Source organism: Primulina tabacum, chromosome 9 (assembly GCF_025594145.1).
Source record: "Primulina tabacum isolate GXHZ01 chromosome 9, ASM2559414v2, whole genome shotgun sequence".
Lineage (NCBI taxonomy): Eukaryota > Viridiplantae > Streptophyta > Magnoliopsida > Lamiales > Gesneriaceae > Primulina > Primulina tabacum.
In genome coordinates, this window is record NC_134558.1 from 39,874,323 (window position 1) to 39,899,890 (window position 25,568).

The 25,568-nt window shown below is 35.6% G+C and overlaps 3 protein-coding genes across 6 annotated transcripts; 2 read left to right on the top strand and 1 right to left on the bottom strand.

Moving 5' to 3' along the window:
• Positions 1-585: 585 nt before the first annotated feature.
• Positions 586-8,719, top strand: LOC142556139 (protein Dr1 homolog). 4 transcript variants are annotated; one of them, XM_075667422.1, is made up of 6 exons: positions 586-641; positions 1,010-1,071; positions 5,633-5,722; positions 6,822-6,916; positions 7,821-7,889; positions 8,265-8,719. In XM_075667422.1, exons 2-6 carry the CDS (start codon positions 1,017-1,019, stop codon positions 8,433-8,435), a joined length of 480 nt encoding a protein of 159 aa, XP_075523537.1. In that variant the 5' UTR covers positions 586-641; positions 1,010-1,016; the 3' UTR covers positions 8,436-8,719. The 4 variants fall into 4 exon arrangements, with proteins under 4 accessions (XP_075523537.1, XP_075523535.1, XP_075523536.1 ...); XM_075667420.1 differs by lacking the exon at positions 586-641 and adding an exon at positions 666-873; XM_075667421.1 differs by lacking the exon at positions 586-641 and adding an exon at positions 671-838.
• Positions 8,720-9,237: 518 nt separating this feature from the next.
• LOC142556141 (uncharacterized) lies at positions 9,238-14,229 on the bottom strand. Its single transcript, XM_075667426.1, has 6 exons — positions 13,831-14,229; positions 12,501-12,643; positions 11,793-11,936; positions 10,998-11,183; positions 10,286-10,410; positions 9,238-9,642 (listed from the first exon to the last, which is right to left on the bottom strand). Exons 1-6 carry the CDS (start codon positions 14,033-14,035, stop codon positions 9,417-9,419), a joined length of 1,029 nt encoding a protein of 342 aa, XP_075523541.1. The 5' UTR covers positions 14,036-14,229; the 3' UTR covers positions 9,238-9,416.
• A 904-nt stretch (positions 14,230-15,133) lies between these two features.
• LOC142556142 (zinc finger BED domain-containing protein DAYSLEEPER-like) lies at positions 15,134-19,737 on the top strand. Its single transcript, XM_075667427.1, is given in 7 exon segments — positions 15,134-15,486; positions 15,734-15,823; positions 16,487-16,711; positions 17,029-17,534; positions 17,536-17,556; positions 17,558-17,902; positions 18,611-19,737. Coding segments are annotated over 7 exon segments (2,118 nt in total). The 5' UTR covers positions 15,134-15,476; the 3' UTR covers positions 19,532-19,737.
• Positions 19,738-25,568: the final 5,831 nt, after the last annotated feature.

Sequence of the window (25,568 nt, forward strand, 5' to 3'; positions counted from 1 at the left end):
CATTCTTACAATCATTGACTCATAATCTTTACTGAAGATGATGCCTCATTCTTATGAAAATCGTTCTTTACAGAAACTTATATCACCTTTATAAGTTTAATGTTTGAATTCCTTCTTGTTACTTCTGGGATTGAGGTCATATCTTTGAGGAGCATTTGGTATTAATTATCATAGTTTATTTTTTTCGTTTTCCATTCCCAATTGCACCTACTTGAAGTTCATACGGATGCTGATTGGGCTGGATCCATAGTGGACAGAAAATCTACCACAGGCTATTTTACTTCTGTGTAAGGAAACCTTGTAACATGCAGTAGCAAGAAGCAAAGGTAGTAGCTCAAAGTAGTGCAGAAGCTGAATTCAAGGTTGTTGGTCAAGGACTATGTGAAGGAATATGGCTAAAGAGAGTACTGGCAGAACTGAAATTGAGCGTTGGGAATAAAATTGGGGCCTTGCTCGCAAAACAAATAGAAAGGACTGAGCCAAAAAGAAACATAAACAATATAAAAAAAATCGGTATTTTCTTTAGTAAAAAAAGGATATTATATATAAAGGTATTTTCCTTGTCATTATTTTTTAAAAAAGCTTAAAGAGAGTCTTAGACTTTTTTCCGATGATCTTGCACGCTCCTAGGCGATTGAGCGGTACGTGCTCCACAGTGTCTCTTTTCTACCAGTTAGCCTCACGCGGGCGCGCGGAATATTTGTCACGCGCTTTGGAGAAATCTTTGCCCTAGTTTATTTCACATTTTTATACGAACCACCGCCCGCGACTCCGACCACCACCTTCTCATCTCGCACCAAATTTCTTCCTCCATTTTTGCCTTTTCTCGTCTTGTCCTGTTAGTGTTACAAATTCACAGCCTTCGTTTCACCTTCAAGTCAATAATGCAGTTCTTCGTTTGAAAAATTCATATAATTAATTATTGATTTAAAATCATTATTTTCAAACTAGTGCGTTTTGGTTTTCATGTTTGATCTTTAGTTTTTCTTGATTCCTTCTGATTTTGAAGGTCAATTATGGAACCTATGGATATTGTTGGTAAGATTAAGGAGGATGCTTCGCTTCCTAAAGGTTAGTCTTGTCCCCGTTTTTTCCTTGTTACCCCTAGTTTACTCTAATTGTTTGAAGACATGATTAGGTTACGGAATACTAATTTTTTTGCTTGCATCTGTTAAGAAACAAGAAGATTCTGCTGTATTGATAAATCTCATTTCGAAGAGAAGAAAATGTCTCCTGCAAAATAGCTGTACAAAATTGAATTGAATTGAGAAAACAAAAATATCAGAAATTGACCATGTAATAGTTAGGGATTCTTGCATGTCAAAGTGGGATTCAGTAGATATTTGATTACGTGGCATGTTTTGGCAACCCGAGAACGATGTTGTAGACATAAGACATGATTAGGTTATAGAATACTAATTTTTTTGCTTGTATCTGTTAAGAAACAAGAACATTCTGCTGTATTGATAAATCTCATTTCAAAGAGAAGAAAATGTCTCCTGCAAAATAGTTGTACAAAATTGAATTGAATTGAGAAAACAAAAATATCAGAAATTGACTTATATAGTTTTCCTCTTAGACTAAAGCACGGGAGTTGTTAAAAGCGTGTTCCACTAACACATATATCACCAACACTCCCCCTCAAGATTGATGTAGATTCAATACACCAATCTTGGATAACAAAAATTCATGTTGATCATGACCCAAACTTTTGGTAAAGATGTCTGCAAGTTGTGCAGAGGTAGGAACATAATCGGTTTTGATGATCCCATTTTTAGTCTTTTCTCGAATCAAATGACAATCAATCTCAATGTGTTTCGTGCGTTCATGATAGAGAGGATTTGCATCAATGTGCAACTGCAACCCCGCTTTATTATCACAGTATAAGATCGGTGTATTTAGTAACTCGTTGCCCATGTCTTGGAGGAGACCAACAATCCAAGTAATTTCACAAGTAGCTGTGGTCATTGCTCGGTACTCTGCTTCAGCAAATGATCGCGATACAACACTTTGTTTCTTTGCTTTCCATTCCAAGAGATTAAAGAGTCCCCTACCTTAAAACAGAAACCAGTGAGGGATCGGCGGGTCATGGGACATGCTACCCAATCGGAATCACAATAAGCAGTGATGACAAATTAGCTATCAGCTGAGAGGAAAATTCCAAGACCAGGAGCAGATTTCAAATAATGCAAAACCAGCAAAGCAACATCCAAACGAGATTTATTTGGTGAGTGCATAAATTGGAATAAATTTTGAACCTCGTAACAAATGTCAGGTCTTGTAATTGTGAGATAAATCAGCCACCCAACCAAGCGTCTGTTAGTATCAGAATTTGATAGCAGAGGATCCTCAATGGTTTGGTAAGAACACTGTTCTGCAACCTTACCTAATTCAGCACTAGTAAGTTGTGTTGAGACAAAGGAGTCCCAAAAGTCTTAGCTTCATTCATCCCTTAATCCGATAGCAATTCTAAGACATATTTCCATTGATTGAGATAGATTCCAGACTTGGAACGAGTTACTTCAATGCCAATGTAGTATCTCCATGGTCTAACATCCTTAAGTTGAATATGAGAGTGTAAAAATTTCTTCTATGCGAGAATGAGATCTTCATCATTTCCTGTGACAATAATGTCATATACATATACTAATAACAATTTTATGTGGGCAGCTCTTTCTTAACAAACAAGGAATGATCATTGAGGGATTGAATGAACCCAACAACTTGTTTCATAACACCGGGGAACTTGGCATTCCATTGTCTTGAAGCCTGTTTAAGGCCATACAATGAACTAAGCAATCTTCATACTTTCAACTCTCCTTGAACAAAATATCCCAGTGAGTTTCATGTATACTTCCTCATCTAAATCACCTTGAAGGAAAGCATTTGCGACATCCATTTGATAAATGGGCCATAACATAACTGTTGCCGCCACACTTGGTAACTATCTTGTCTGTGGCTGAGAAGGTATCATGGTAATCGACTCCTTGTTGTTGGGTATAACCTTTAGCCACAAGCCGCGCTTCAAACTTATCGACAGTTCCATCCGGATTCCTCTTGATTTTATACACCCATCGGCACCCAATGGCTTTCTTTCTAGTTGGCAAATCAACCAATTCCAAGTGTTGTTTGATTATAAGGCAGCCAGCTTTAAATCCATAGCAACTTTCCATCTAGAGTCTGAAATTGTTTCATGATAGGATGTATGTTCCCTATCGGATGAAATGGCGGCTAAAAAAGATTGATACGTGTCAGAAAAGTTGGAACAAGTGAGACATTGTGACAATGGATACAGACAATCGGCTAAATTGGATTGAGACAAAGTTGGACAAGAATAATCTTTTGTCCATACTGTAGGTGAAGTAGCACGTACAGATCTTCGTGGGGGTCAAGGTAAATGCTGATTATGATCAATATTAGAATTAGAGTTGGAAAATGATCATCTCCAAGAAAAAGTTCATGATCATGATGGAAAGTTGAAGAGTGTGCAGAAAAATCATTTACAATGGTTAAAAAATATTTCTCCCCATTGTATATAGGTGTATGAAAGGGTCGCCATATATCATAGAAAAGATGAATTCGATAAACTCATTAAGGGAAATTGAAGTCGAGTTTGCTTAGCCTTCGGACAAACAGAGCAATGCTGAAGGTGAACTTTATGATTCAAAAAATGAAGCAACTGCATTATAGATAATGACATATGCCCTAAACGTTAATGCCCAAGAGAAGGGGTAACAGACACCGTAGAACTACCAACAAACATTTATCAAATGAAGGAAACACAGGGTTTGGGATGGACTTTGTACTCGGAAAAACTCTCGTATCAAGGTGATATAGCCCATTGATTTCTTTAGCAATCCCAGGTATTGAGGTCCTGAAACAAGCAAAAGTGAGGAAAAAATATAACAAAGCAGTTATGGTCTTTAGTAAATTTGGATATGGAGAAAAGATTGACTTTGAAATCTGCCACGTGCAAAACATTTTCAAGTGTAATAGAATCGGTGAATGATACTGATCCTAGGTTGGTAACAGGGGCCCGACCACCATTAGGCAATCTCACAAATTTAATGGGAGGAGTTGTAGATTTAGAGCTAAAGAGGTGCACATGTTTCCAGTCATATGTTCATTTGCTCCACTATCAATAATTCAATGTGTTGGAATTTCAATAGAACTTGATGTACCTGCCATGTTATCCACAGGTTCAGTAGGGGATTGCACTTTACAGCCACCTAACAACTTCATGATCTCGGCATACTGCTCCGAAGTAAATATAGAGATTGTAGGATTGTTTCCAGTGACAGTTCCAACAGTGGAGGAATCTCTTTCATCAATTTCAGAAGTGTTAACATGTGCAGAAGGCCTTTGGGGCTTGTAAACTTTTTTGGTGTCTCTTTGGTGTGCCCATTCCAGTTGCAATGATCACATCTCAACACATATTTCCTCAAATTATGTACCTTGCTCTGATTAGAAGAATGTTTAGGATGGTGTTTCAACAAAAAACAAAGACCCATGCGATTCCTCTTGTGATATGATCGAAAAAAGGCCCGTCCTACTGTAGTTAATGGACTCATCATTAAAACTTGACTTCTTGGCTGCAGAACATTCACACGATGGTAGTACAACTAATGAATATTATTCATCCCTAAGTTGTTTCAACTTGCAAAAGTAAGAAGATATAGTGTTATTTCCTGCTTCAGCTGATCAATATCTCCGTGCAACGAAAAAATTCGTGAATCATTAACCTTATCAAACTGTTCTTTGAGATCAGTCCATACCACTTAAGCATCCGTAGGGTAAGCTATTGCTCGAGAAATCTCCTTGGAAACCGTGTTCATAATCCAAGATAAGACCAAAGCATTGCATCTCTCCCATTGATGCAATGTAGGATGGCCAACAACTAGTCTATTGCAAGTTCCATCAATAAATCCAATTTTATTTTTTGCTAGAAGTGCAATAAGCATTGCTCTACTTCAAACACCATAATTTTCAGTGCCTAGTAACTTTTCATTTACGAGATTCATACCAAGTGTATCTGATGAATGAATATACATAGGATCATTGAAAGCCACCGTGGCTGCCATCGATTGAGCTGTGCTCAATTCAGGAGATCTGTTCCAGATTATGATTAGATTGTTCGCGAAAGAGAAATATCACAATGTCTAGATTGGAGATATTCAACAATATCGCCGAGCTGAGATCAACATCGAACTTGATTCTGAAAGTTCGATCTCAATCGAAAAAGAAAGATCGAAATCCTCCTCTTTGATACCATGTTAAGAAACAAGAAGATTACGCTGTAATGATAAATCTCCATTTAAAGAGAAGAAAATGTCTCCCGCAAAAGAGTTGTACAAAATTGAATTGAGAAAACAAGACATTGACTTGTATAGTTTTCCTCTTAGAATAAATCGTGTGAGATGTTAAAAGCTTGTTCCACTAACTCGTATATCACCAACAGTATCAAGTGAGTATTGTGTTTTATTCGAATTCCTGATCACTGTTAATAGCATTAACGAAACAATCTTCAGTGTTTTTGTAAACTCATTTGGTTAATAAATATTAACACAGTTGCTGTTACATCTTTATTGGTACTGTTTTGATACAAGATACATAAATGATATTCTTCTTGCAGCGACTATGACAAAAATTATCAAAGAGATGCTCCCCCCCGATGTCCGCGTAGCAAGAGATGCTCAGGATCTTCTGATTGAGTGTTGTGTAGGTTTGTATTTGGTGTTTGTTTTTCATTTTAATTCTGTGGGACATTCATTATTTATTTTACTTTCAGTTGGGTGTAAGTTAAACAATTATTGTTAGATTTTCTTCAATTCAGTGTGTAATTTCTTTAAGCGATTAAATTGTGCACTTCGTTAACTGCTTTAGTACTTATGGATCGATTCATATTTTACATGATTTTGATGTGATTGGCATCATAATCAAGAGAGACAAAACCCCATATGACTTGAATCTTCTTTTTAATAATTAGAGCAAACATGGCATAGCAATTGACTTTTCTCTGCGAAGTGAGCAGCATTTGATGCTCCTAACAGTACTATAACTCCTTTTGTTTATACACTTTGGGCGAAATATGACTCATTTTTGTTAAAAGTGACTAAGATGGACTTGTTATCTTGTTTTTTTGCAAATTGTATTTTTTTCCCGCGAAGACATTGAGTGGGTAATGAGATTTGGTGGGTGTAAACATGGATCTTAAACGTACAAATGCTTTTTTTTATCCATGGTTTTTTTTACTAGCACCAATGGTGATCTACATCCTATAATGGCCCAGCGGTCCAACTGTTTAAGTGAATCTATGGGTTAAGCCCTTTCTACCTATTACGATGGCTTCATTTTTAAAATTCCAGTCAGACCCAAGGCCCTGTAATGGCCTTTCTAGGCGGGGTGTAACAGTCAGAATAATCAAATGTTGGCCAACAGTCAGAATAATCAAATGTTGGACGCTGACAAGGTGATTGTCAGCATAATTAGTTAGCTATCTATTGTTGTTGGTTTACTTCTCAGTGCATTGTCTCCAACAAGCACCATCAACATTATCCAAAAAAGTAAGGAAAAGAAAAATAAGTCATGAAAAAGTGATGTTATATTATTAAATTTGGCCTCTTTTTTGAGGTTTGTTTCTTGATGGTGTTATGAGTAGGAGATGTTTATCTGTGCATCAGTGCAGTTCTCAACCAACTTATTAACTGATATAGTTCAGTGCGGACCAAAGTTTGATTTGTCTATTGTCGTTTTCAATTATTATGCGGTATTTTTGCAAGCTCTATCTTGTGATTTATGGTAAATGATTTTCATGTTCGCAGAATTTATCAATCTAATTTCATCAGAATCCAATGAAGTTTGTAATAGGGGAGACAAAAGAACTATTGCACCAGAACATGTACTCAAGGCTTTAGAGGTTCTACCTTTGTATTTCTTTCGGTTTCAACTCTTATGATTATTGTTGATTGAATTTCAGCGGTCATCATCTTATAAAGTCTCAAAGGCCTTTTTCCCCAATGGTCAAAGGGGCTTTTTTGGGTTATTGTCATCTGTGATATGTTCCTTTGAAATGGAATCTTCTGATTATGTTCTTCATTTTTGCTGAAAATCATTTCTGGATTGGAATCTTGTGATTTTGTTCTACTGATTGTCTAACATCTATTCAACGTTGAGCTGCTATATTAAGCTAGGAATTTTCTCATGCCATATGCTGTGCTGCTGTAGGATTTATGAAATTTTTTTGGTGCATCTTTGATTATCGAAATTTTAAATATTATAATTAGCCATGTGAAGTGACGTACTTGATATAATTGCCTTTGACTTTCACTTGAAGACTTTCTTGACGAATGGTGGATTATGTGCACACTGAGATCCACATGAATCCTGCCAACACATTTTAAAGCATTTCTGGCCGAAGCAATTGAGAAGCATCTGTCCAAAAATGTTTTAGAAGTTAATGTTATCCTTCTCTGTTTTCTCAACTTGAATAGTACTCTTTTTGTGATAAAATGTCTGAGACAATTTTATGGTTTCTTTTTCACATGAAATTGCCTCGGTGTAATGCATGCCAATTTTTGCAAATTTGAGGTGCAATATGACATGGATCTTATTGTATGATTCCTTGACACTTTATTTGTAGGCTGGATGGTGCATTTAAAATGGCTCCAAATATTGATCTGACAGTACATTTAAATCAAATAATATCAGTGAATCCCCTGAATAAATTTACCTTCTTACCTAGATTTTCCTATCTATTTTCTTTGGTGCTAAATTCTCTTATCTGTTCAATAACCTAGATTTGCCCTGTCTTTATTTCTCAGGTTCTTGGATTTGGAGAGTATATTGAAGAAGTTTATGCCGCATATGAACAACATAGGCTTGAAACTACGGTAAGTTTGACTCCCTCTCCCACAGACTTGGACCTTGTATTTTTTAAAAAACTCTAGATTGCTAAATGTTGAGTTACCGAGTGTACATTTTTCACCGGACATTTATAGCTTCTACTTTGGCCTATAAGGGTTGGAAGAAAGAAAATAAAAGGAAAAAGATTTATGAAATTATAAAAAAAAGCAATTTTTATATTTATAAAATCACCTAAATCTGGGAGATACAGTGTTCTAAAATTTTGACCCTGACTATCGGATAGACTATCTGGGTCTTTCTTCCTGGAGTATGCTCAGTTACATTAATGATTTGCATCATCGTAAAAATGTAATTACCCTCCTTAAGATACTGACTTTTATTGCTTGTTGGTGAATGGTTAGACTCAGGATACCATGAGAAGCGGTAAATTGAGCAACGGAGCTGAAATGACTGAAGAGGAAGCACTCGTAGAGCAACAGAGGATGTTTGCAGAGGCACGTGCTCGAATGAATGGAGGCACAGTGGTTCCCAAGCAATCAGATTCAGAGACTCGACCAAGTTTGAGTAGCTAACTTATATTTACAAGTTTTCTCGAACTCTTTACTAGAGAATCCTCGACTCCAGCATTTCTATTTTAACCTTGCATAATGTACAAATGGTTCTTACTTAACATAGAGGGGTCTGCTGTGTACGATGTTCTTATGTATATGTGAGTAAGTAATTTGTTGGCCTCTTTAAGCAGTCTTTCAAGATTGTCTCCGTATGTGCTATTTTAGTTAATGCGTACTTCATGTTCATTTTTTCAAGCGCACTATTACTGGTGGGTAATCAATTGCCTCGATATATGTTTCTTTAATTCTTTCATTTTCCAGGGGCAAATAATATAATGGTGATATTGATGAATACACAAATTCAAGTTAATATCCAAGTTAATTAATTAGTGAGCCTACCGAGGATGATAAATGGGTCTTGAATTCATTAAACTGTGAATTCTGATTTTTGTATATTGCTAATATTTTATTGGCTATTTCTAGGGATGAATATAACAATACATTGTCTTCGCCATTTTATGTAAGATGCCATTTGATTTTAACAATATTTCATGAATATTTATTCTCATATTCTCCATTATTAGTGGTAAAAGGTGCAAAAGTAGGACAACACCTAGAGTACCGTTGTGTTTACTGTTTAGTATAAACGAGTCTGAAACGAATAACTGTCACCCGATGTGAACGTAAGAGACTAAACTAGCTCACCCTTGACATGAACTACAAATTTGTAATCGTCCTGTATTTGTTGATTTAAAACATACGCTGTCATTCGATTAATCTTTACCTTTATAAATACTTAAATTTTCTTTTTTGAAAGAATACATAATTAATAGCATAGATTTGTGTGAGTGTAAATAGAGTTGCTAAAGAAACGGACTTTCCAAAACTTATCCCAGCACATCTGAAATGCACCCCAACAAATAATTAACAGTTATGTAACTCTACAAAGTACAACCCGACATTATGAGATACAAAAACCAACAGTTGTCCAGTTCTATTCCTTCAATTTGAAAATTTTGAGATCAGCCGATCAACATGAATGATAACATCACCAATGCAGGGTCGAACAGCGGGTTGAGGCTGCAACATCCATGTTACAAACTGGTGTAATGCCTCTGGATAAGGAGGAGTAGGTCCAGTTGGCCATTTTATTTGGGCATTTACAATGGCCAATTGCAAGCTACCACCGGATTCTCCAAGTGCAAATTCAAATGGAGATACACCATACCTACAAAATGCGTTCATATATGAAGCAAAAGACCTAAAAAAATTGCAAACACCACAAGCTGGTAGAGAGCCTATTAAAGACACAATAAAGAAACTGGGGGTCTTTTAGATCCTTGAAATTTTTTTGTAGGAATATAAGAATAAGGAGAATAAAAGGAGATGAGAGGTACCTCTGAACTAGACAACTTCGTTACAAGATAAACTGTATTTAACTTGATTAATACAAAAGCAACCTATCAATGAAGTGACCCAAATGCCATAGAGAAGTTAATTCTCCCACATAAATGTTGCATTTGTTATATTTATTTCCTAGCAGCATCTACACATCCAATTTTGACTCGCTTCTTAAACTTACAGCAATACAATTTAAGATTGGCAAAAATTTTCTATGGCAAAAATTTTCTATGCACAGAGTTAAAAACCTTCACTCGTATTACATTCTAATAATCTTCTTAAGATATTAATATCTTTCAAATTCTCTGGGAAATTGGGATTAAACCCAAAATCTGATACTCTACTGTTTGGCAAAAATATCAATGATGATCATAGTGGTTTCACAATGAGCATAGCTCACGAACAAGGAGACATTAGGTTTCTTCAAAAATAAGATGAAAAGTTCCCAGACATGAAGAAAACATTCTTACATGATTGCAAACAAAGTGCAGCCTAATGACCAGATATCAGTTCTCTCATCGATGTCTGCATAACTAGGACAATCCCAAAATTCAGGAGCACGAAAAGGAGCTGAACAATGCTCAGATGCCCATTCCTATGTAACAAACAAATACAGATCAAATCAAAATATCCCGATTAACCACAAAAAAAGGCCCGAGATGCAAACCTGGCACATTGAGATAGATTGACAAACCAACTATGAAAAACTCTCTCTCTCTCTCTCTCTCTCTCACACACACACACACACACACACACACACTCATTTCTTTTCCTTGGAACCTTTTTGGAGCTCTCCCACTCTCCCTTCATTTCAAACTTCATACCTGAACTTTTTCTTGCTAATTAGTTGCACTGCTTTTATCTTTCTGCCAAGTGGAACTGATATTTTAAAACTCGATAGTTATTTTCAGTTTCGTACTTCAAATCATACAGTTAGAAAATGTAGCAGTTGTACATATTCATACTAATTCACATATCTACAAAAGTATAGTCAAAATACAGTACAACTTATTGCAAAACTATTATTGACTACCGCTCATTCTGGGTGGTATTGATGTCTGATAAGCAGTTGCAATTATGACCTAGCCATACTAATCAATGAGTAATTTGGGCTTTTAGCACTGCCTTCGACATGAAGCTAATGATATAAATCCATGAAATATATGAAGTTCTAAAAGGAACCTGCAATTGTAGTGCTTCAGAACGAGAACGAATTTGCTTTCTTGCAGGACGAGCACTTCCAAAATCCATTAATATCGCTATAGGTGTCTTTCCTTTCCTGTGGGTCAAAAGGACATTGCCAGGTTTGATATCATTATGGGCATATGGAGGATCAAAACTGTGCATATGGTCAAGTCCTGCACAAAGCTGATTAACAGTTTCTTCAGTAATTTTAATCATTCTTGAGCAAGAAAGTAGATTAGAACAATAATTTACTGCTCAGGAAACCTCCGACCATAGTCACCGTAACATCTATAAATTTAAGTATTATTTCACTTCAAAATTTGTGTTTACTTAAAAATGCCCATATAGCATGCATGTTTAAAGGAGACAGATGTTGGAATATACCACAAAAGAAGTTTGATTATTTAAGACAAACATAACATAAGCAGCTATGCCTCTACATAGAAAAACACTATAGCCACTGATAAAGACATGCAAAGGAAATATTTTGATTCAAAAGTAGTGGTTTAAGTTCATAGTACCTATGTAGCATATTGCCACAAGACTTAAACAGACATGCAGCACAAATATAAATTTCCACTAGAAAAATAGTGCCACTTGTGTCGTCATGAGACTGAAACACTTGGAATTACACACAGAAAATGTTGCTTCAAACATATCCTTAGAAGAAAAGTGAATAGATCTTTATCAACAAGCACAAAAACAACTCATGTGCATCGTAAGCTCATTAGTTGTACATGTTGCAAGCACAGTCCATCAAACCTATAAGGCAGGAGTATTTTCATTATCTACCTGGCGAAATATTTGAAGCACATCTGAGGTAGAAAAGAACTCTTTCTTGATTTTCATAGCTTTGGCATTATCCAATAATGTTCCATCTAAATGGACGGGAAACAGTAAGTACGCTTCATTTTTCCAGGATTGATCTTGTGTAACCTGACCAATTACAAAGATATTTTGATATAAACAACCAATCTGATGATGAATAATGAACTTAGTATGCAGAAACTAACTAGCACGTTTAAGTAGACATCCAAAATAAAATTCAACAACCATGTTCTTATGCATGTTATACTTCAGAAAATATTAGCAGGATATTTCCAAATTGACTTTTCAAAAGAATTGTTTGATCATACATATGCTTTTTGGGCTGTTTATAATTTCAGCATCAATACAAAATAGAAGTTTGCTCCTTTAAGGTCTGTGATGGCCCAAGGCTCAATAATAGAAAAGAAAATAGTAAGTCTTCAAAAGATTGCTGTTTTTCTCCACAAATGATGTGCCAACTATCCATGCAATCACCCTCATTCTGTGAAACAACAAAGATATATAGTGCATTTCATCATTGCATATTTTTTTCCAAGAGCATGTAGAGGTAACTATTCCATGCATAGACCCCAGACATGTGTAAGCCACTTAATTACAAAATTAAACACACTATATTACTGTTGTGAAAGAGTTAATACACGACTTGGGAAAAAATGATCAAAGAGAAATTACCTTGACTGCGATTATTGCATGATCAAGAAGAGGAAGCAGATTGCGGTGGCTAAACAAAGATGAAACACGAATTTCCTCTCTTACCAAGTCCAGTTGTTCATTGTTTTGAATGAGAACTTTCTTGATTGCGTATGTTCCATCATCTGCAAATAAAACGATCCAGAAGAGTACCGATCAGGTAATTATATAGTCTCATTTGGCTCAAAATGATCATCGCTTCTGAAATCAGAAAGAAAAAAGCAATAAAAATGTTGGCAAATGCCCGATTCTCATGATTTCCTTCCTTCCTCACCCTGCAACCATTTTGACATCACAAGAAAGCTTTCCAGCAGATATACGTTGCAAAATGGCAAGAGTGATCCTTAGGGTAATCCTCGTTTGCTTCTTTCTGTTCGAAGTTTTTTCTAATACCATTATATTGTCTCTTTAAGATGCATTAACTAATTTACAAGTATGAGTACTTCGGGGTCCCATTTCATCTCTATTCTATGTTGATGACAAACCTCTATAAATTTAAAGCTAACTTTTATTCTCAAAAAAAAAAAACGATCTTTTGACACAACTCAACAACCATCAGAAACTCACCAGAATCACTTGCATTGTAACTCCTTGGCTTAATAGTAACTCTTTTCTCCACCAAAAATATACTACAACAATCTCTGCTGAAATTGTAACTTGATGTACTTATCTTCTATATAAATATATAGCTTTTGTAATTATATCAGAGGCAATATCATCTTGAATCTGAAAGCATCATCAGACCCTTGCTAGGTTTTGCTAATTGCATATATAATTGATCCACAGGCTCGTTAATGGAAAAAGTATAAATGTGATCCCTAGCCCCGAGAACTAATGCATTTGGCCGCTCCTATCAACATCTTCCAGAATAGACTAGCAAGCGAGCAAGATCTGCATATGCTTATTTGAAGGACAGGCCATCAAGTGCAAATTCTGAAAATTCACCGATCAGCCTAGTATTAATATGGCACCGTTGTATCATCTCTTTTTGATGAATAATACTTTTATGCATTGATAAAATTCATCAGTTTGAGCAAATTTAATGAAGTCATACCACTATTAGCGTAGATAGACTAACTATTTCCAGTTCAGTTCCACCACCAAAAAGAAGATGACATTGAATCAGACCATTTACCAACGAATTTCAGAACTCGGAACCACATCTCACTAACAAGGAAAAAACATTTACCATGTAACTCAAATCAAAACTTGCGAATCCAATCAATCCCAAATTGACAGATCCCGACCTTAACTAAGTAAAAGGCATAATAACAAAAAAAAACAAATAATTCAATCACAGAACAGTGAGTACCAGAAATGTGTGAAGGGTCCTTGATCTTCTTCGCAATGCCAGTGCTCGAAGGCTCAGCAAGAACCTCCTTGACAAGGAGAACGTAGGCGAAACCACCTTCCCCCAGCTGCCTCACAACCCTGAAACGGTTCTCGTTGATCCAAACGTCTCCCCCACCATTAACGGCGTCGTACAAGGCGTTCAAACCCGAGAACGAGCAACCCATGTCTCCCAATACAGCAACGATCCTTCTCTCCCCCCAAGTCTTCTACAAACAATCTGAGAGAGAGAGAGACAGCAATTTTCTGCCGATAATCAATGGATGATTAAGATGCGAGATGAGATCTTTTGCCATTGTCGTACGCCAAAATTAACTCATTACCAAAGTTATTCATGTGTGTGTGTGTGTGTTGACTTTCTTTTATTCCTTTTATTTTTCTTGGCTATCTAATGTGTGGGTATTTATTTAAAGACAAAAATTATATGATTATTTCATATATTTTAATATATTCTATTCATAAAAAAATATTATTTTTTATTTTATATATAAATCAAGTTAATGTGTAGAAGATTTACTCTTATTTAAATTTATCGAATTAAATTTGCTTATCAACTTATAAATAATTTATGTTCTATGAAAAGTAAAATTTTCTTAAATTGTTTTTTTTTTATTAATACTTTGTAGTTTTTATCACATTTTATATATTTTTTATGATGATGAGAAGCACCATCACTATTATTTAATGCAGATTGATTAAAATTTTGATTAGTTAGATAAATCGTAATAAATAATCTTTATGCAACAAGAGCCATTCAAGAAAATATGATATTGTTAGGAGTTATCTTAATTTTTAATTTTTAAATGATTGAATTATAAGATGATTTAATAAGACATATGATGTATCAAATAATTTAATTTTTTGTAGTGAATATGTATAATGTAGATGTGCACATAGTTAACTGAAGTATGTGTCATGTGAGACGATCGATTCAACTCATAGTTATAATAAAATATAATATTTAATGAATCGTGTCGCATCTCTTTGAGTTGTCACAAATGTTTTATGATTTTATTGAACCTTGATTTTAAGTGTTTCGGCTTAAATTTTACGTGTGGGCTCACTTGAAATTATGTAATAATAACCGATAATAGGAATTTCTCATTGTATTTTATTAGATAAAAAATATAATATTTGTGTCACGATTACTAGGTATTATATTATATATTATATATAATAATAATAATATAAAATAGACGTGTAACCAATATTATCATTTACTCTCAATAGTTATAATTATAAATAGAAAAATAAATAATTTTTTTTGGGAAAGGCCAAATTCCGGGAAGTTGGACGGCTTCGGCGGCGGCTCAGATCTGGCTCTCTCTGAGGCAACTATCTCAGCTTAGCTTCAAAATTCTATTTAAAAATCCCAACGACTTCATTCTCCGATTCCCTCCATTTTTCTTTGCCCATTTCTTCTTCTTCTTTCTAATCATATTTCCTTCCACCTGATTCCCCTTCTACTGGATTGATTTGACTTCTGTACAACTGCTGCGCCGTTTTTCCTCCGATTTCCGCTTAGATTGTTGGATCAATGTTTTATATCACGTTCTTGTTAATTTTCCCTGAATCTGTCTAATTCAATCCGTTTCTGAGCAGGTGAGTATGAGTTCAGGTAGGATTCTGTGTCTGTCTGTCTTTTGGAATATAAGATAAGATGAGAACCTGGAACAGCCTGGAATTTAATTAAGGGCTGAGCGGAGGCCAAAAGTTTGCATTTTTAAACGATTGATTGAAAATTTTAAAAGATTTCATTTTGATCGGCTGATGACCTGAGTGCGCTATTTGGGTCAGTCCACTGATGAGAATTGTGAGATATTAAGCTGTTTAATGATTTCAGTTGTGGGTTTTAATTCAGACAGGTATAGTGGGTGGAAAGATTGCTGCTAATGTTGTGATGGATTGGAGCGTCAATGATTCGTATGGAAATGATACCAATCAAAGCTTAAGAGGTTAGCATTTTCTCTTAATGTGGACGTGGGTTACAAAGATTATATTTGAACGATTTGCCAAAGAATTGCAACTTGTTCGAATGCTCCTGATGTTGATATGTGTTAAGCTTATATTACATTACTCATCCTTGGATCATAAAGTCGTTGCCTTTGGTGTTAACATGTTTCGATGGTGCTACAATAAGAAAATAATGAAAAGAAGATTCCTGTATAATGATGTCAGAACTACTTAATAATAATCTCAACAATGACTCGAGAACTTTCATCCTCGTCTCTGAGTTCTGTTATTCTAACTTCCCTAAAGCAAGTGCTTTTTTTGTCTGATACACTATATCTGGGGCATCGTAAGAAATTATTGCAATAATAGTAAAGATAATTGGATTTTGAGGCATATAAAGCAGGCAATGCGAGGTGGAACTTGTACATATAAATTATAGATTTGAATGGGTATAAACTAGTTTATTGGAGAGGGTGATGTGAATTCGCAATTGAAGTCATTAGAAAGGATTTAATTTCTTATGGTTTGACTTTAAAGGTAACCTTGCTATATTGGAGTGGAATAACAATTCGGACACTTGGATTTCCAGTTTACGCTCTTACCTCACAGTTACGTTTTTTTCCCTCTTCTATTAAAACCATTATTTCTTTTGTTGAATATAGCAGATTCGGATCCCAAGCCTGGGACAATAATGAACACAATAATCTCCAACATAGATCTAGTGGATACAGAGCTACGTTCGGAAGAGAAGGGAAGTACTGTTCTCATGTCAAAGAACAGGAGAAAGACCATGACTTCAGTCCATCTGAAGTATTTTGAAACAGCACTAGATGGAAAGAGTCGAAGGTGCAAAATTTGTGGACAAAGCTATTCTATTTCTACTGCAACTGGTTAATTTCTCAACTGTCGTTATCCTTTTTCAGTTCATTGAAAACTATGTTTCATTAACTAAACCAGATATCAGCTGTCATCTGAGCATAGGCATTTTGAGTACTTCTGCCATAGGATCAATGTGAATGGTGTGTTATCAGCTAAAGTTCAAATAGATGTTGAGATTTGAACTCAAATTAATTTCCAAGTTATGATTGGATTTTTATTCTTCCTGCTAATCCAACCAGCACATCACCTTGGTTTGCTACCATCACAAATTTTGCATTTAACTGGAAATGGTACCTTAATATTGACAACCTGACTCTCTGTGCTGAAGGAAATTTGGGTAGGCATCTCAACAATCGACATCCAGGCTATGATAAAATAGGGGATTTTGCCAACAGTCCTACTCTGCAGCTTGTGACAGTTGCTAAGAAGCCTCCGACTCATGCTAAGTCACCTTCAATGGAGCTGGATCATTTGAACTGGTTGCTCATTAAGTGGCTCATTTCAGCATCTCTTCCCACGACTACTTCTGCAGAGAAGTGGCTGACAAATGCATTTAAATTTCTTAATCCATTGGCGGAACTTTGGCCTGTGGAAAAGTTCCAAACAGTTATCTTTGAAATTTTCAGAAGCATGCAAGAAGAGGTGAGGTTAATGGTGGAGCAAGTTCCTCCCAAGGTTTCTGTTTCTCTTGATTTCTGGACTTCCTACGAACAACTTCTGTACATGGGGATTACGTGCCAATGGATTGACGAAAACTGGTCCTTTAAGAAAGTTCTCCTTGATATTTGTCACATTCCAAGTCCCTGTGGAGGGCCTGAAATTTATTATGTTCTAGTTGAAAGTTCTGAGGCTTTACAAGTATTGAGTCTAAAATTCTTTCTTGTACCCATGATAATAGTCCTAGTGCTTTGCAAGCATGCCATACACTAAAAGATGATATGGACAGTCAGAAAGTGCCTGCCTTTTGCTATATCCCTTGTGCTGCTCATACTCTGAATTCAATCATAGTTGATGGACTAAGTACTACAAAGTCTGTAATTTTGAAGATTAGGGAGTTTGTGCTGGAACTAAATTCATCAAAGGAAATCTCTGATGCTTTTGTGCAATTTACTATGGCATACCAAGAAGGGAACTGGAAGTTTCCTCTTGATGCCTCGGCTAGGTGGAGTGGGAGCTACCAAATGCTTGATATTGCATTCAAGGTACATACTGCTGTGTCTTCTTAGTCAATGAAAATTGAATTCAGTGGCACTGTTTAGATTGATAGCCATAGAATAAGCAAGAGAAGTTTGCAGTAAAATTTTAGTTCAGTGATGTTGTCCTCTCACTGTCTTTGTTCCTTATTATTGTAGTTCAGTAATGTTGTCCTCTCACTTTCTTTTATCCCTCAAGTGTTTGGTCTTAATTTCATATTCAGACAACTGTTTAATTATAAAATTATTCTAAGTTCTGGAGAGATCCGACAAGAAGCTACCGTGAACTGTTCTTTGTGATGTACTAGTGCTACTAGTTATGCCAGAGTTGAGGTACTAATCTGCAGGTCACAAAAACTTGCAAAACTGGTCGCCATTCTTATTCTTGCTTGTCTATAGTTATTAGGATTTGTAATATTTTTTTTTATAGGAATTAGGATTTGTAATATGAAATAGCTCAAACACTGACTTCATCTGGTTGGTTCCTTTTTAGCAAGTGAGTAGAGCTGGATGATGTAGCGCTCTGGATACTATTACCTGTATTCATAAAGTTAACATTTCAAGAACTTTAAATCAGTGTTGCTGAACAATGTTGAATTTATAGTCCTGAAGAGACGACCATTTCTTCTGAAATACAAAATTTTTTGATGGAAAAAAGAGCAGAAAAATATCCTTTGAGGGTTAGTTTTCAATGAAGGGGCTTTTTTTTTTTTTCAGGCTGGTAAGTCAATGGAAACTGTTATCAGAAAGTACGAGGAACAACTGGGTAGTAGGTTGCTTCTGAATTCTGCCGAGCAAAATGTGGTTAAAATTATGCATAAATATCTTGAACCCTTTTATAAGACCATTAATAACATATGCACAAATAAAGAACTGACCATTGGACTGGTTCTCTTCTTCATGGAGAATATTTCTGAGACGGTTGCATTGTGCAAAGACTCCAGGCAAAGCCCTGATTGGCTCAAGAGTGCTGCTGAAGAAATGTGCATCAAGGCGCAAAATTACAGTGACCAGGTTTGCAATGTATTCATATACATGACTGCAGTTCTTGATCCACGAATAAAACTTGAGCTCATTCCCGAAAGCCTCAACTCTGAAAGCTATATGGAGGAGGCAAGAAATCATTTCAGTAGGAATTATTCCAGTCGATATTTTCCATCTATTCCCAATCCATACAGTACTACTCAAGAGCTGGAAACCGATGGGAGCGCTTCTTTTGCTGAGGAAATTGCTCGTAAGAAACGAAGGGCGAGCTTGAACTCTGCTACAGATGAGCTTACCCAATATTTATCCGAGCAACCTGCTCCAATACAAACAGATGTTCTCGAGTGGTGGAAGGTGAATTGTCCAAGATATCCAAGGCTATCTTTAATGGCTCGAGATTTCTTGGCCGTGCAATCAACTGCCGTGCCTCCTGAAGACATATTTTGTAGTAGGGGGGATGAAATCGATCAGCAAAAGTTCTCTATACCCCACCGCGATACAAAAGCTTTGCTTTGTGTAAGGTCGTGGTTGCAAAGTGGAATCAAGCTGAGTTACAAGACGACCAAGATTGACTGTGAAAGGATTGTGGACCTTGCGGCTGCTTCAGCAACAGAGAGCAGCAGTAGAAGTTTTGACAGAAAACAAAAGGGATGACTTGAATTGGCAAGGAGTTCAAATAATGAAAGGTGGCACCCTTAATTTACTTGTTCTGTCGTGATAATAAATGTAGTTCACACACCTTTTAGCTGTTCAAATCTAGCAAAACAGTTGCACTTTTATTGTTAATTTGTTTACTTATATCTAGATCATGATTCGACGGAAAGCTCATAAAAGTAATATAGTGCAGTCGGAATGTCTTACCTCTGCTCCAGCTCCATGTTCTTACAAGTTTATGTACAAAATGGAATGTGATTGGCTAAAATCCGATGGTATGGCGATTATGTTGACATGAAACGGCTCATAGCCAATGGAACGGTAATTGTTTCTGTACATAACGGGAAATGTTGGTGAAAATAAACTCTTTTCTCGATACAAGTGGAATTGGATGTTTTATACATCTTCCTGACTTGTTAGTACGATGAAGTAAAGAATAATTGACTTTTTATAGTCATATGCCAAATGTCTGCTTTTGGTATTTACTATAAAATATAATAGCAATTTTGTCTAACGCGATGATGAATGAAACAATGGTGATTGGTGACTGCACTATAAAATCATCGTAGAACTAACATAAACTGGGAGGATCCTTACCGAGGCAACCACAATTATAGTTCAATATAAATACGTTCCAGGTACATTATAGATTGTTAAAGTCAAATATTCTGACATTGCGAGCATGCTGTCATAGAATAGCCAATATTCTAGCCTTAACATGACCAAAAGTGCCTCTGTAAGCTTGTTTGTAGATATAGCCATTAATTTGTTATGCAGATAATGAGCTATACACTTGTATATGCTCCAATGATGCATGTAATTGTTAAAGAAAAATTACATACACCGAGAACCAATATGCATAATAAGGGTATCCGCAATGCTGGGATTCAGGATTGCATTAAGCATATGCATGGTCCGAAAAATGGATCCCGCTGCCAGCCTGAATTCACAAGGGAATCAAAAGCCATAATGTTTATATGCTACAATGGAGAAAAGAAAAGAACAAAAACAAAAGTTGTCTTTAGATCGATACTCTGGTTTTTTTTTTTTTTTTTTAATAAAACTACACATTCAAAATCATCACTTCTGAAAATCTTGAAAATGAACCAGTAAACGCCATCGTTTTCAACCCCACAAGAAAACAAGTCCCGAAAAAATGCAAGCATTTTGGAGGATATGATGCTTTTTCGGAGCCGAGTATTTCCACCATCACCCACATTGGTGTTGAATCCCGTAGGGCTCAATCCGTTGTTCGGCCCTCCTAGTACCCCATTGGGAGAGATTGTTACGAGAGGCGAGCCACCATTTGTCGCGGCCACAGACGTAGCACTAGACAAACGAACAAATAGTTGGTGTCGCACGTAAGTTACTGTTTTGAACTAAATAAGTTCAGCATCGAGGTTAGGAAATGAGAGAGACGTTCATCTACATATGGAGGGAAATTAAACCATGTGCTTGTGACCCATCGATATGGCACAGTTACGAACACATAATCCCATACATCCCAAATGCATAAGATCTATTCTCAAGTTCATCGCTAATCGACCAAGTTCCTAATCATGCTAGATTTTATTAAGGTGAAGAACCCAAGTCATGTTCATCTTCAAGCTGAATAAGCATCAATCTTTTTATACCACTCATTTAAATCGACAACATTATAACGTGATTCAACGAATGAGATCAATGAGTTTAAATTCATCATGGCTAAGGGAATTAGAATGTGATACGTACAACAAATGAGTTTAAATTAACCGTAGTAGAAAATATCCGGGGCCTTTAAGAATGACACTCCAACTCTAAAATCATTTAGGGGATTTTGCACAAAATAGAATAAGACTGCAGGAGTCGGGATGTATACATGGAAGGTACAAGTATTTCTTGTAGGATTCATGCAAATTTTCATGCATCTATCCACACAAGAAATATTTCTTCCTTGGTGGACCTATCGTCATTCCAACATTGCTATTGTGAATAAGAATGATCTCACAGACCATTGATTCCAATCCACCACATGAAGAGGCCAAAATGGACCAATTGCAAATGAGGGGGTGGAGGCCAATTTTGGGTTTTTTTGTTGTCGTGTGATATATAGAAAAGGGTTCTGAAAACCAAGACATAATCGACGTACAGACTGAAGTGTCGTAATCACAGAATTGACACCACACCGCATTTAACTTACGCTGTAATGACTTTTAATTGATTTTGTACTATACGTATAAGCATCTCCTAGCTGATCCTAACATACATATTTCCAAAACGTTCAAAAGTTACCTTGCACTAACTGGATACGTACAGCCAGCTGCACCTATAAATCCTGCAAAAGAGTAAAGATAACCCATACAAGAAAAATAATCTCGATCCAGATCTAGTTTTCCAATGCATGTAATTTGGAACTCACTCTCCCAAAAAAATTTTTTTGGGCTTTTTCTTAAGATGACTGATATATACATCGTATTTCTTTACTTTTCTTTTTTATTTATTCTAGATCTCAAGATTGGATTTGGACATATTTTGCATGAAAAACAATATATCTAATGATATGCAATGCTGGGAAATAACTGTCATTTGTTAAGTGGGTCAATATATAGTACTCACTCACTGGGTCAGAATTGATGACCAAAGAAAATATTATTTTCTTTATTTAAGTGATATAATTTCTTATCTTAAATATTTCCCTAATATTATCTTTCTTTGTTGAGTTGATTGTATAAATTATTTATTGATATTTTGTCTTTCTAGATAATGAGATAAGTATGATAAGTTTTATCATGATATGGTATGATGTTTAAAAGTGCAGTTGATTTACTAATCAAATTTTAAACCTTCCTTATCTTATAGATTTGATAGCAAGGAATTTGATAAATAAGAGAAGAGGAGGATAGTCATTAGGGGTGACCGAAGATCAATCATATACTCTATTCTCTCGATCAAATAGATACGCAATGGACGTGCTGTTTTGAAGAGTACAGAAATCGCGTGTTGCCTTGAATGTTGGAGACATCTGCAGACAACATCCGTGACGAAGTTGGTTGGAGATCGTTTTGCTGATTTAGTTTTTGGCTCACAGTTTTGTTGTTTTCTTGAATAAATTTATTCTGATTACTTGGTTTTAGAAAGCTTTAATTTTCTCAACATGTTGAGGAAATTGATTTTAGTCTTGATCACTAGTGATTGATTTTTGTGTAGACGTTTCGGTTTTCTAGTGATTAATTTTTGTCTTGAGAATACTTGTGCAAATTTAATCTTGTCAATCTGTTTATTTAAAGTGAATTTGTGTTACAAACTTTAATATTTCGCTGCATGTTGTCTCAATGTTGTAACATTTGGCACAACATTTAATTCTGATAAAACACAAATTTATATTTTACACTAATATTGTTATATACACTTACATCCGTCGAACAACGTTAGTAACAATGACCATGGGAGAGCTTGTCGATTTCTTTGGAAATAGCTGTTCACTGCATAACTGCAATGAGCCTTAACATTATCAGGGCTGAAACAGGGTCCATTTTGATGGATCGGATTGCAATCCGCCCCAGCTCCACATGCATAGTCCAAAGTCTTTTGCAGGACTGCGTCACTCATCCCATCTCTGCAAATGCACCAAGTGGCGCCTACATTGCAAAATTAACGTACTTTCTTTTCAAAAATAGAATAAAAGATTTTTCTTCTTCTCAAGGATAGGAAATCTTGAAATGGAAATAGACAATCTCGAAACTTGGTCATAAGATTTGGGAGGTTTACTTCACCGCTTCCCAGGCTTCAGTAAGGGGGAAAAAAAAGAAATGGCCATACTATTTGATACCCTCGTAAGGGTCCGGATCATCATCAACTTGGATTATTACTTGATGGCCCAGGTTAAAGCCAGTGTACCGGGCACTTTCCTCAAAATCCCGGGCATTTCTTCTCTGCCCGGTTAATCACCAGATAGCCCGGGCCGTTAGATGTATGCCCGGATATCTTATCATCCGGGCCACCTCGAGAATTGCACTACACTCGAGTATGATTTATACAGGATGTCTAATCTGTCAGCGAAACTTGGATTTGGAGTATTTAAGAAGTCATCAGAAGCTATAGTATGGGCAACCGACTTGCCATACTTAGTAGCTGGCACTGGAATCGAGGTACCTACCTCCTTTTTTACTATAAATAGCAGTTATACTTCTCATTTAATGATTCTGAAATCCTTAACTCTCAAGCACTTACATATTTCTCCTAAAATAATTGCTTGTGTTCATCTGAAAACCTGCTGACTTTAGCATCGGAGTGGCTACGCCAGACATCCCTCTGGCGCCCATTCACGAGTTCTTTTCATTGTTTGCAGGTGCTATAGCAGCCATTATGTTCACTCAAATTCTTAAACACTAAAAATTATTGATTTGATCCAATGGAACACCCGACCCTGCTCATCCATTTCATCAGGATCACATCACTATTTGTGAAAAAAAACATGCTTTATCTTTCCCTAGATAGAAAGAACAAGTTATATAAAAGGAAATTAACAGATCTTTCTGAGAAAACTCAGCATTTTCAAGAGGTGAAACGGAAGGTCATGTCACACCCCTCAGATGAAGAAAAAAGTGGAGAAATTAGCAAGCTCCTAAAAATGGGTTGAGAAAAATCTTACTTAACTGGCCAGCCATGGCCAAGAAGAGAACCATGAACAATACTATACCAGCCATGAATATAACTAAAAGGGCCGGAGTATATTCACAATGGCGCGGCGTAGAAGAAGACAAGAAATATAGTTTGAGGAGAAAAAGATTTGAGAGTGATTATCGTCGAAAAGTAATTAGAAAATTCGGTGAATTCGTAGAGAACCCGCAAAAAATTATAGGTATACAGATCAAGCTGGTGAGTAGTGTCCGTTTGTGAGTGATAGTCTACTCGGTAGGTCTTTTACGAATCTTTATAACCTTATCAATATTCACAGTAAAAAATAATATTTTTTCATGGATGACCCAAATAAGATATCAATATCACAAAATATGACCCGTGAGACCGTCTCACACAAGTTTTTGTCTTGTCTACTCACAGTGAAAGTGAAGGATTTTCTTTTAATTCAATCTTATAAATTTGTTTCTATATTTCTGTTGTTCTACACAATTATCTTTAATTTTTTAAATATATTATTTTTTCTAAAAAAAATCAAATATCTATACTCCATCATATATTTACTTTTATATAAGTGCATGGTAAATAAGACTCACACAAACTTGAAAAAAAAAATCTAATAGAATTAGGCTTATATAAAAATTATCATTAATAAAATTATTTTCTATTTAATTTAAACACATCACGTGAGTATGATAAGAATCGCTATAGAATTAAAACAATATACACTTGCGTAACCGGTCGACACATATACCATCACATCTATAAAACAATGGTAATCATATCGATATTTAAAGCGAAATTTCATGGATAGAAATTACATAAAAAATTATGTAAGACGGTTTAGAATATCAATTTTGTGAAACATCTATTCTATTTGAATTATTCATAAAAAATATTAATTTTTTCACAACAACTCTGGTGAGACGGTCTCATGGTCAATTTTATGAGACGGATATTCTATTTAGGTCACATATGAAAAAATATTACTTTTATTATAAATATGGATAGGATTGAACGTCTCATAAATAAATATTCGTGAGACCGTCTCATAAGAAACTTATTAATTAATGTTATTTTTTTTTTCAAAATAGATAAAATTTATAAATACTTAGTTTGTGAAAACTGCATTTTGGAGATTGCGCACAAGCAGTGATACAGTTAGTTTTAAACTTCCACTGTTATCAAATAATTCACTAAATAAAAATTTTCGTATTCATCCAATATAAAAGAAGAATCAATTTTTAAAAGTATTCTCATGATTGGTGGTGCTAGAAAAGGTACATTTTAATTTACTTTATTGTAAGGGTTAGGGTTTCCATTTTAGTTGTGTTTATATAATAAGCCCAAAGGGTTGTGTATTTACTTGTGTGGAAATCAAGAATCCATGTTTTAATTAGTTTTCAATTGAGAAGCATGC

Bases quoted from the DNA above. Each gene is read 5' to 3' on its own strand.
- LOC142556141 (XM_075667426.1), bottom strand. From the start codon at position 14,035: ATGGGTTGCTCGTTCTCGGGTTTGAACGCCTTGTACGACGCCGTTAAT. The intron at 11,937-12,500 runs GTAATTTCTCTT...GTAATTGGTCAG, and splicing joins ATGCAATAATCGCAGTCAAG to GTTACACAAGATCAATCCTG. The intron at 10,411-10,997 runs GTTCCTTTTAGA...TTTGTTACATAG, and splicing joins CTGAAGCACTACAATTGCAG to GAATGGGCATCTGAGCATTG.
- LOC142556139 (XM_075667422.1), top strand. From the start codon at position 1,017: ATGGAACCTATGGATATTGTTGGTAAGATTAAGGAGGATGCTTCGCTT. The intron at 1,072-5,632 runs GTTAGTCTTGTC...TTCTTCTTGCAG, and splicing joins GGATGCTTCGCTTCCTAAAG to CGACTATGACAAAAATTATC. The intron at 7,890-8,264 runs GTAAGTTTGACT...GTGAATGGTTAG, and splicing joins AACATAGGCTTGAAACTACG to ACTCAGGATACCATGAGAAG.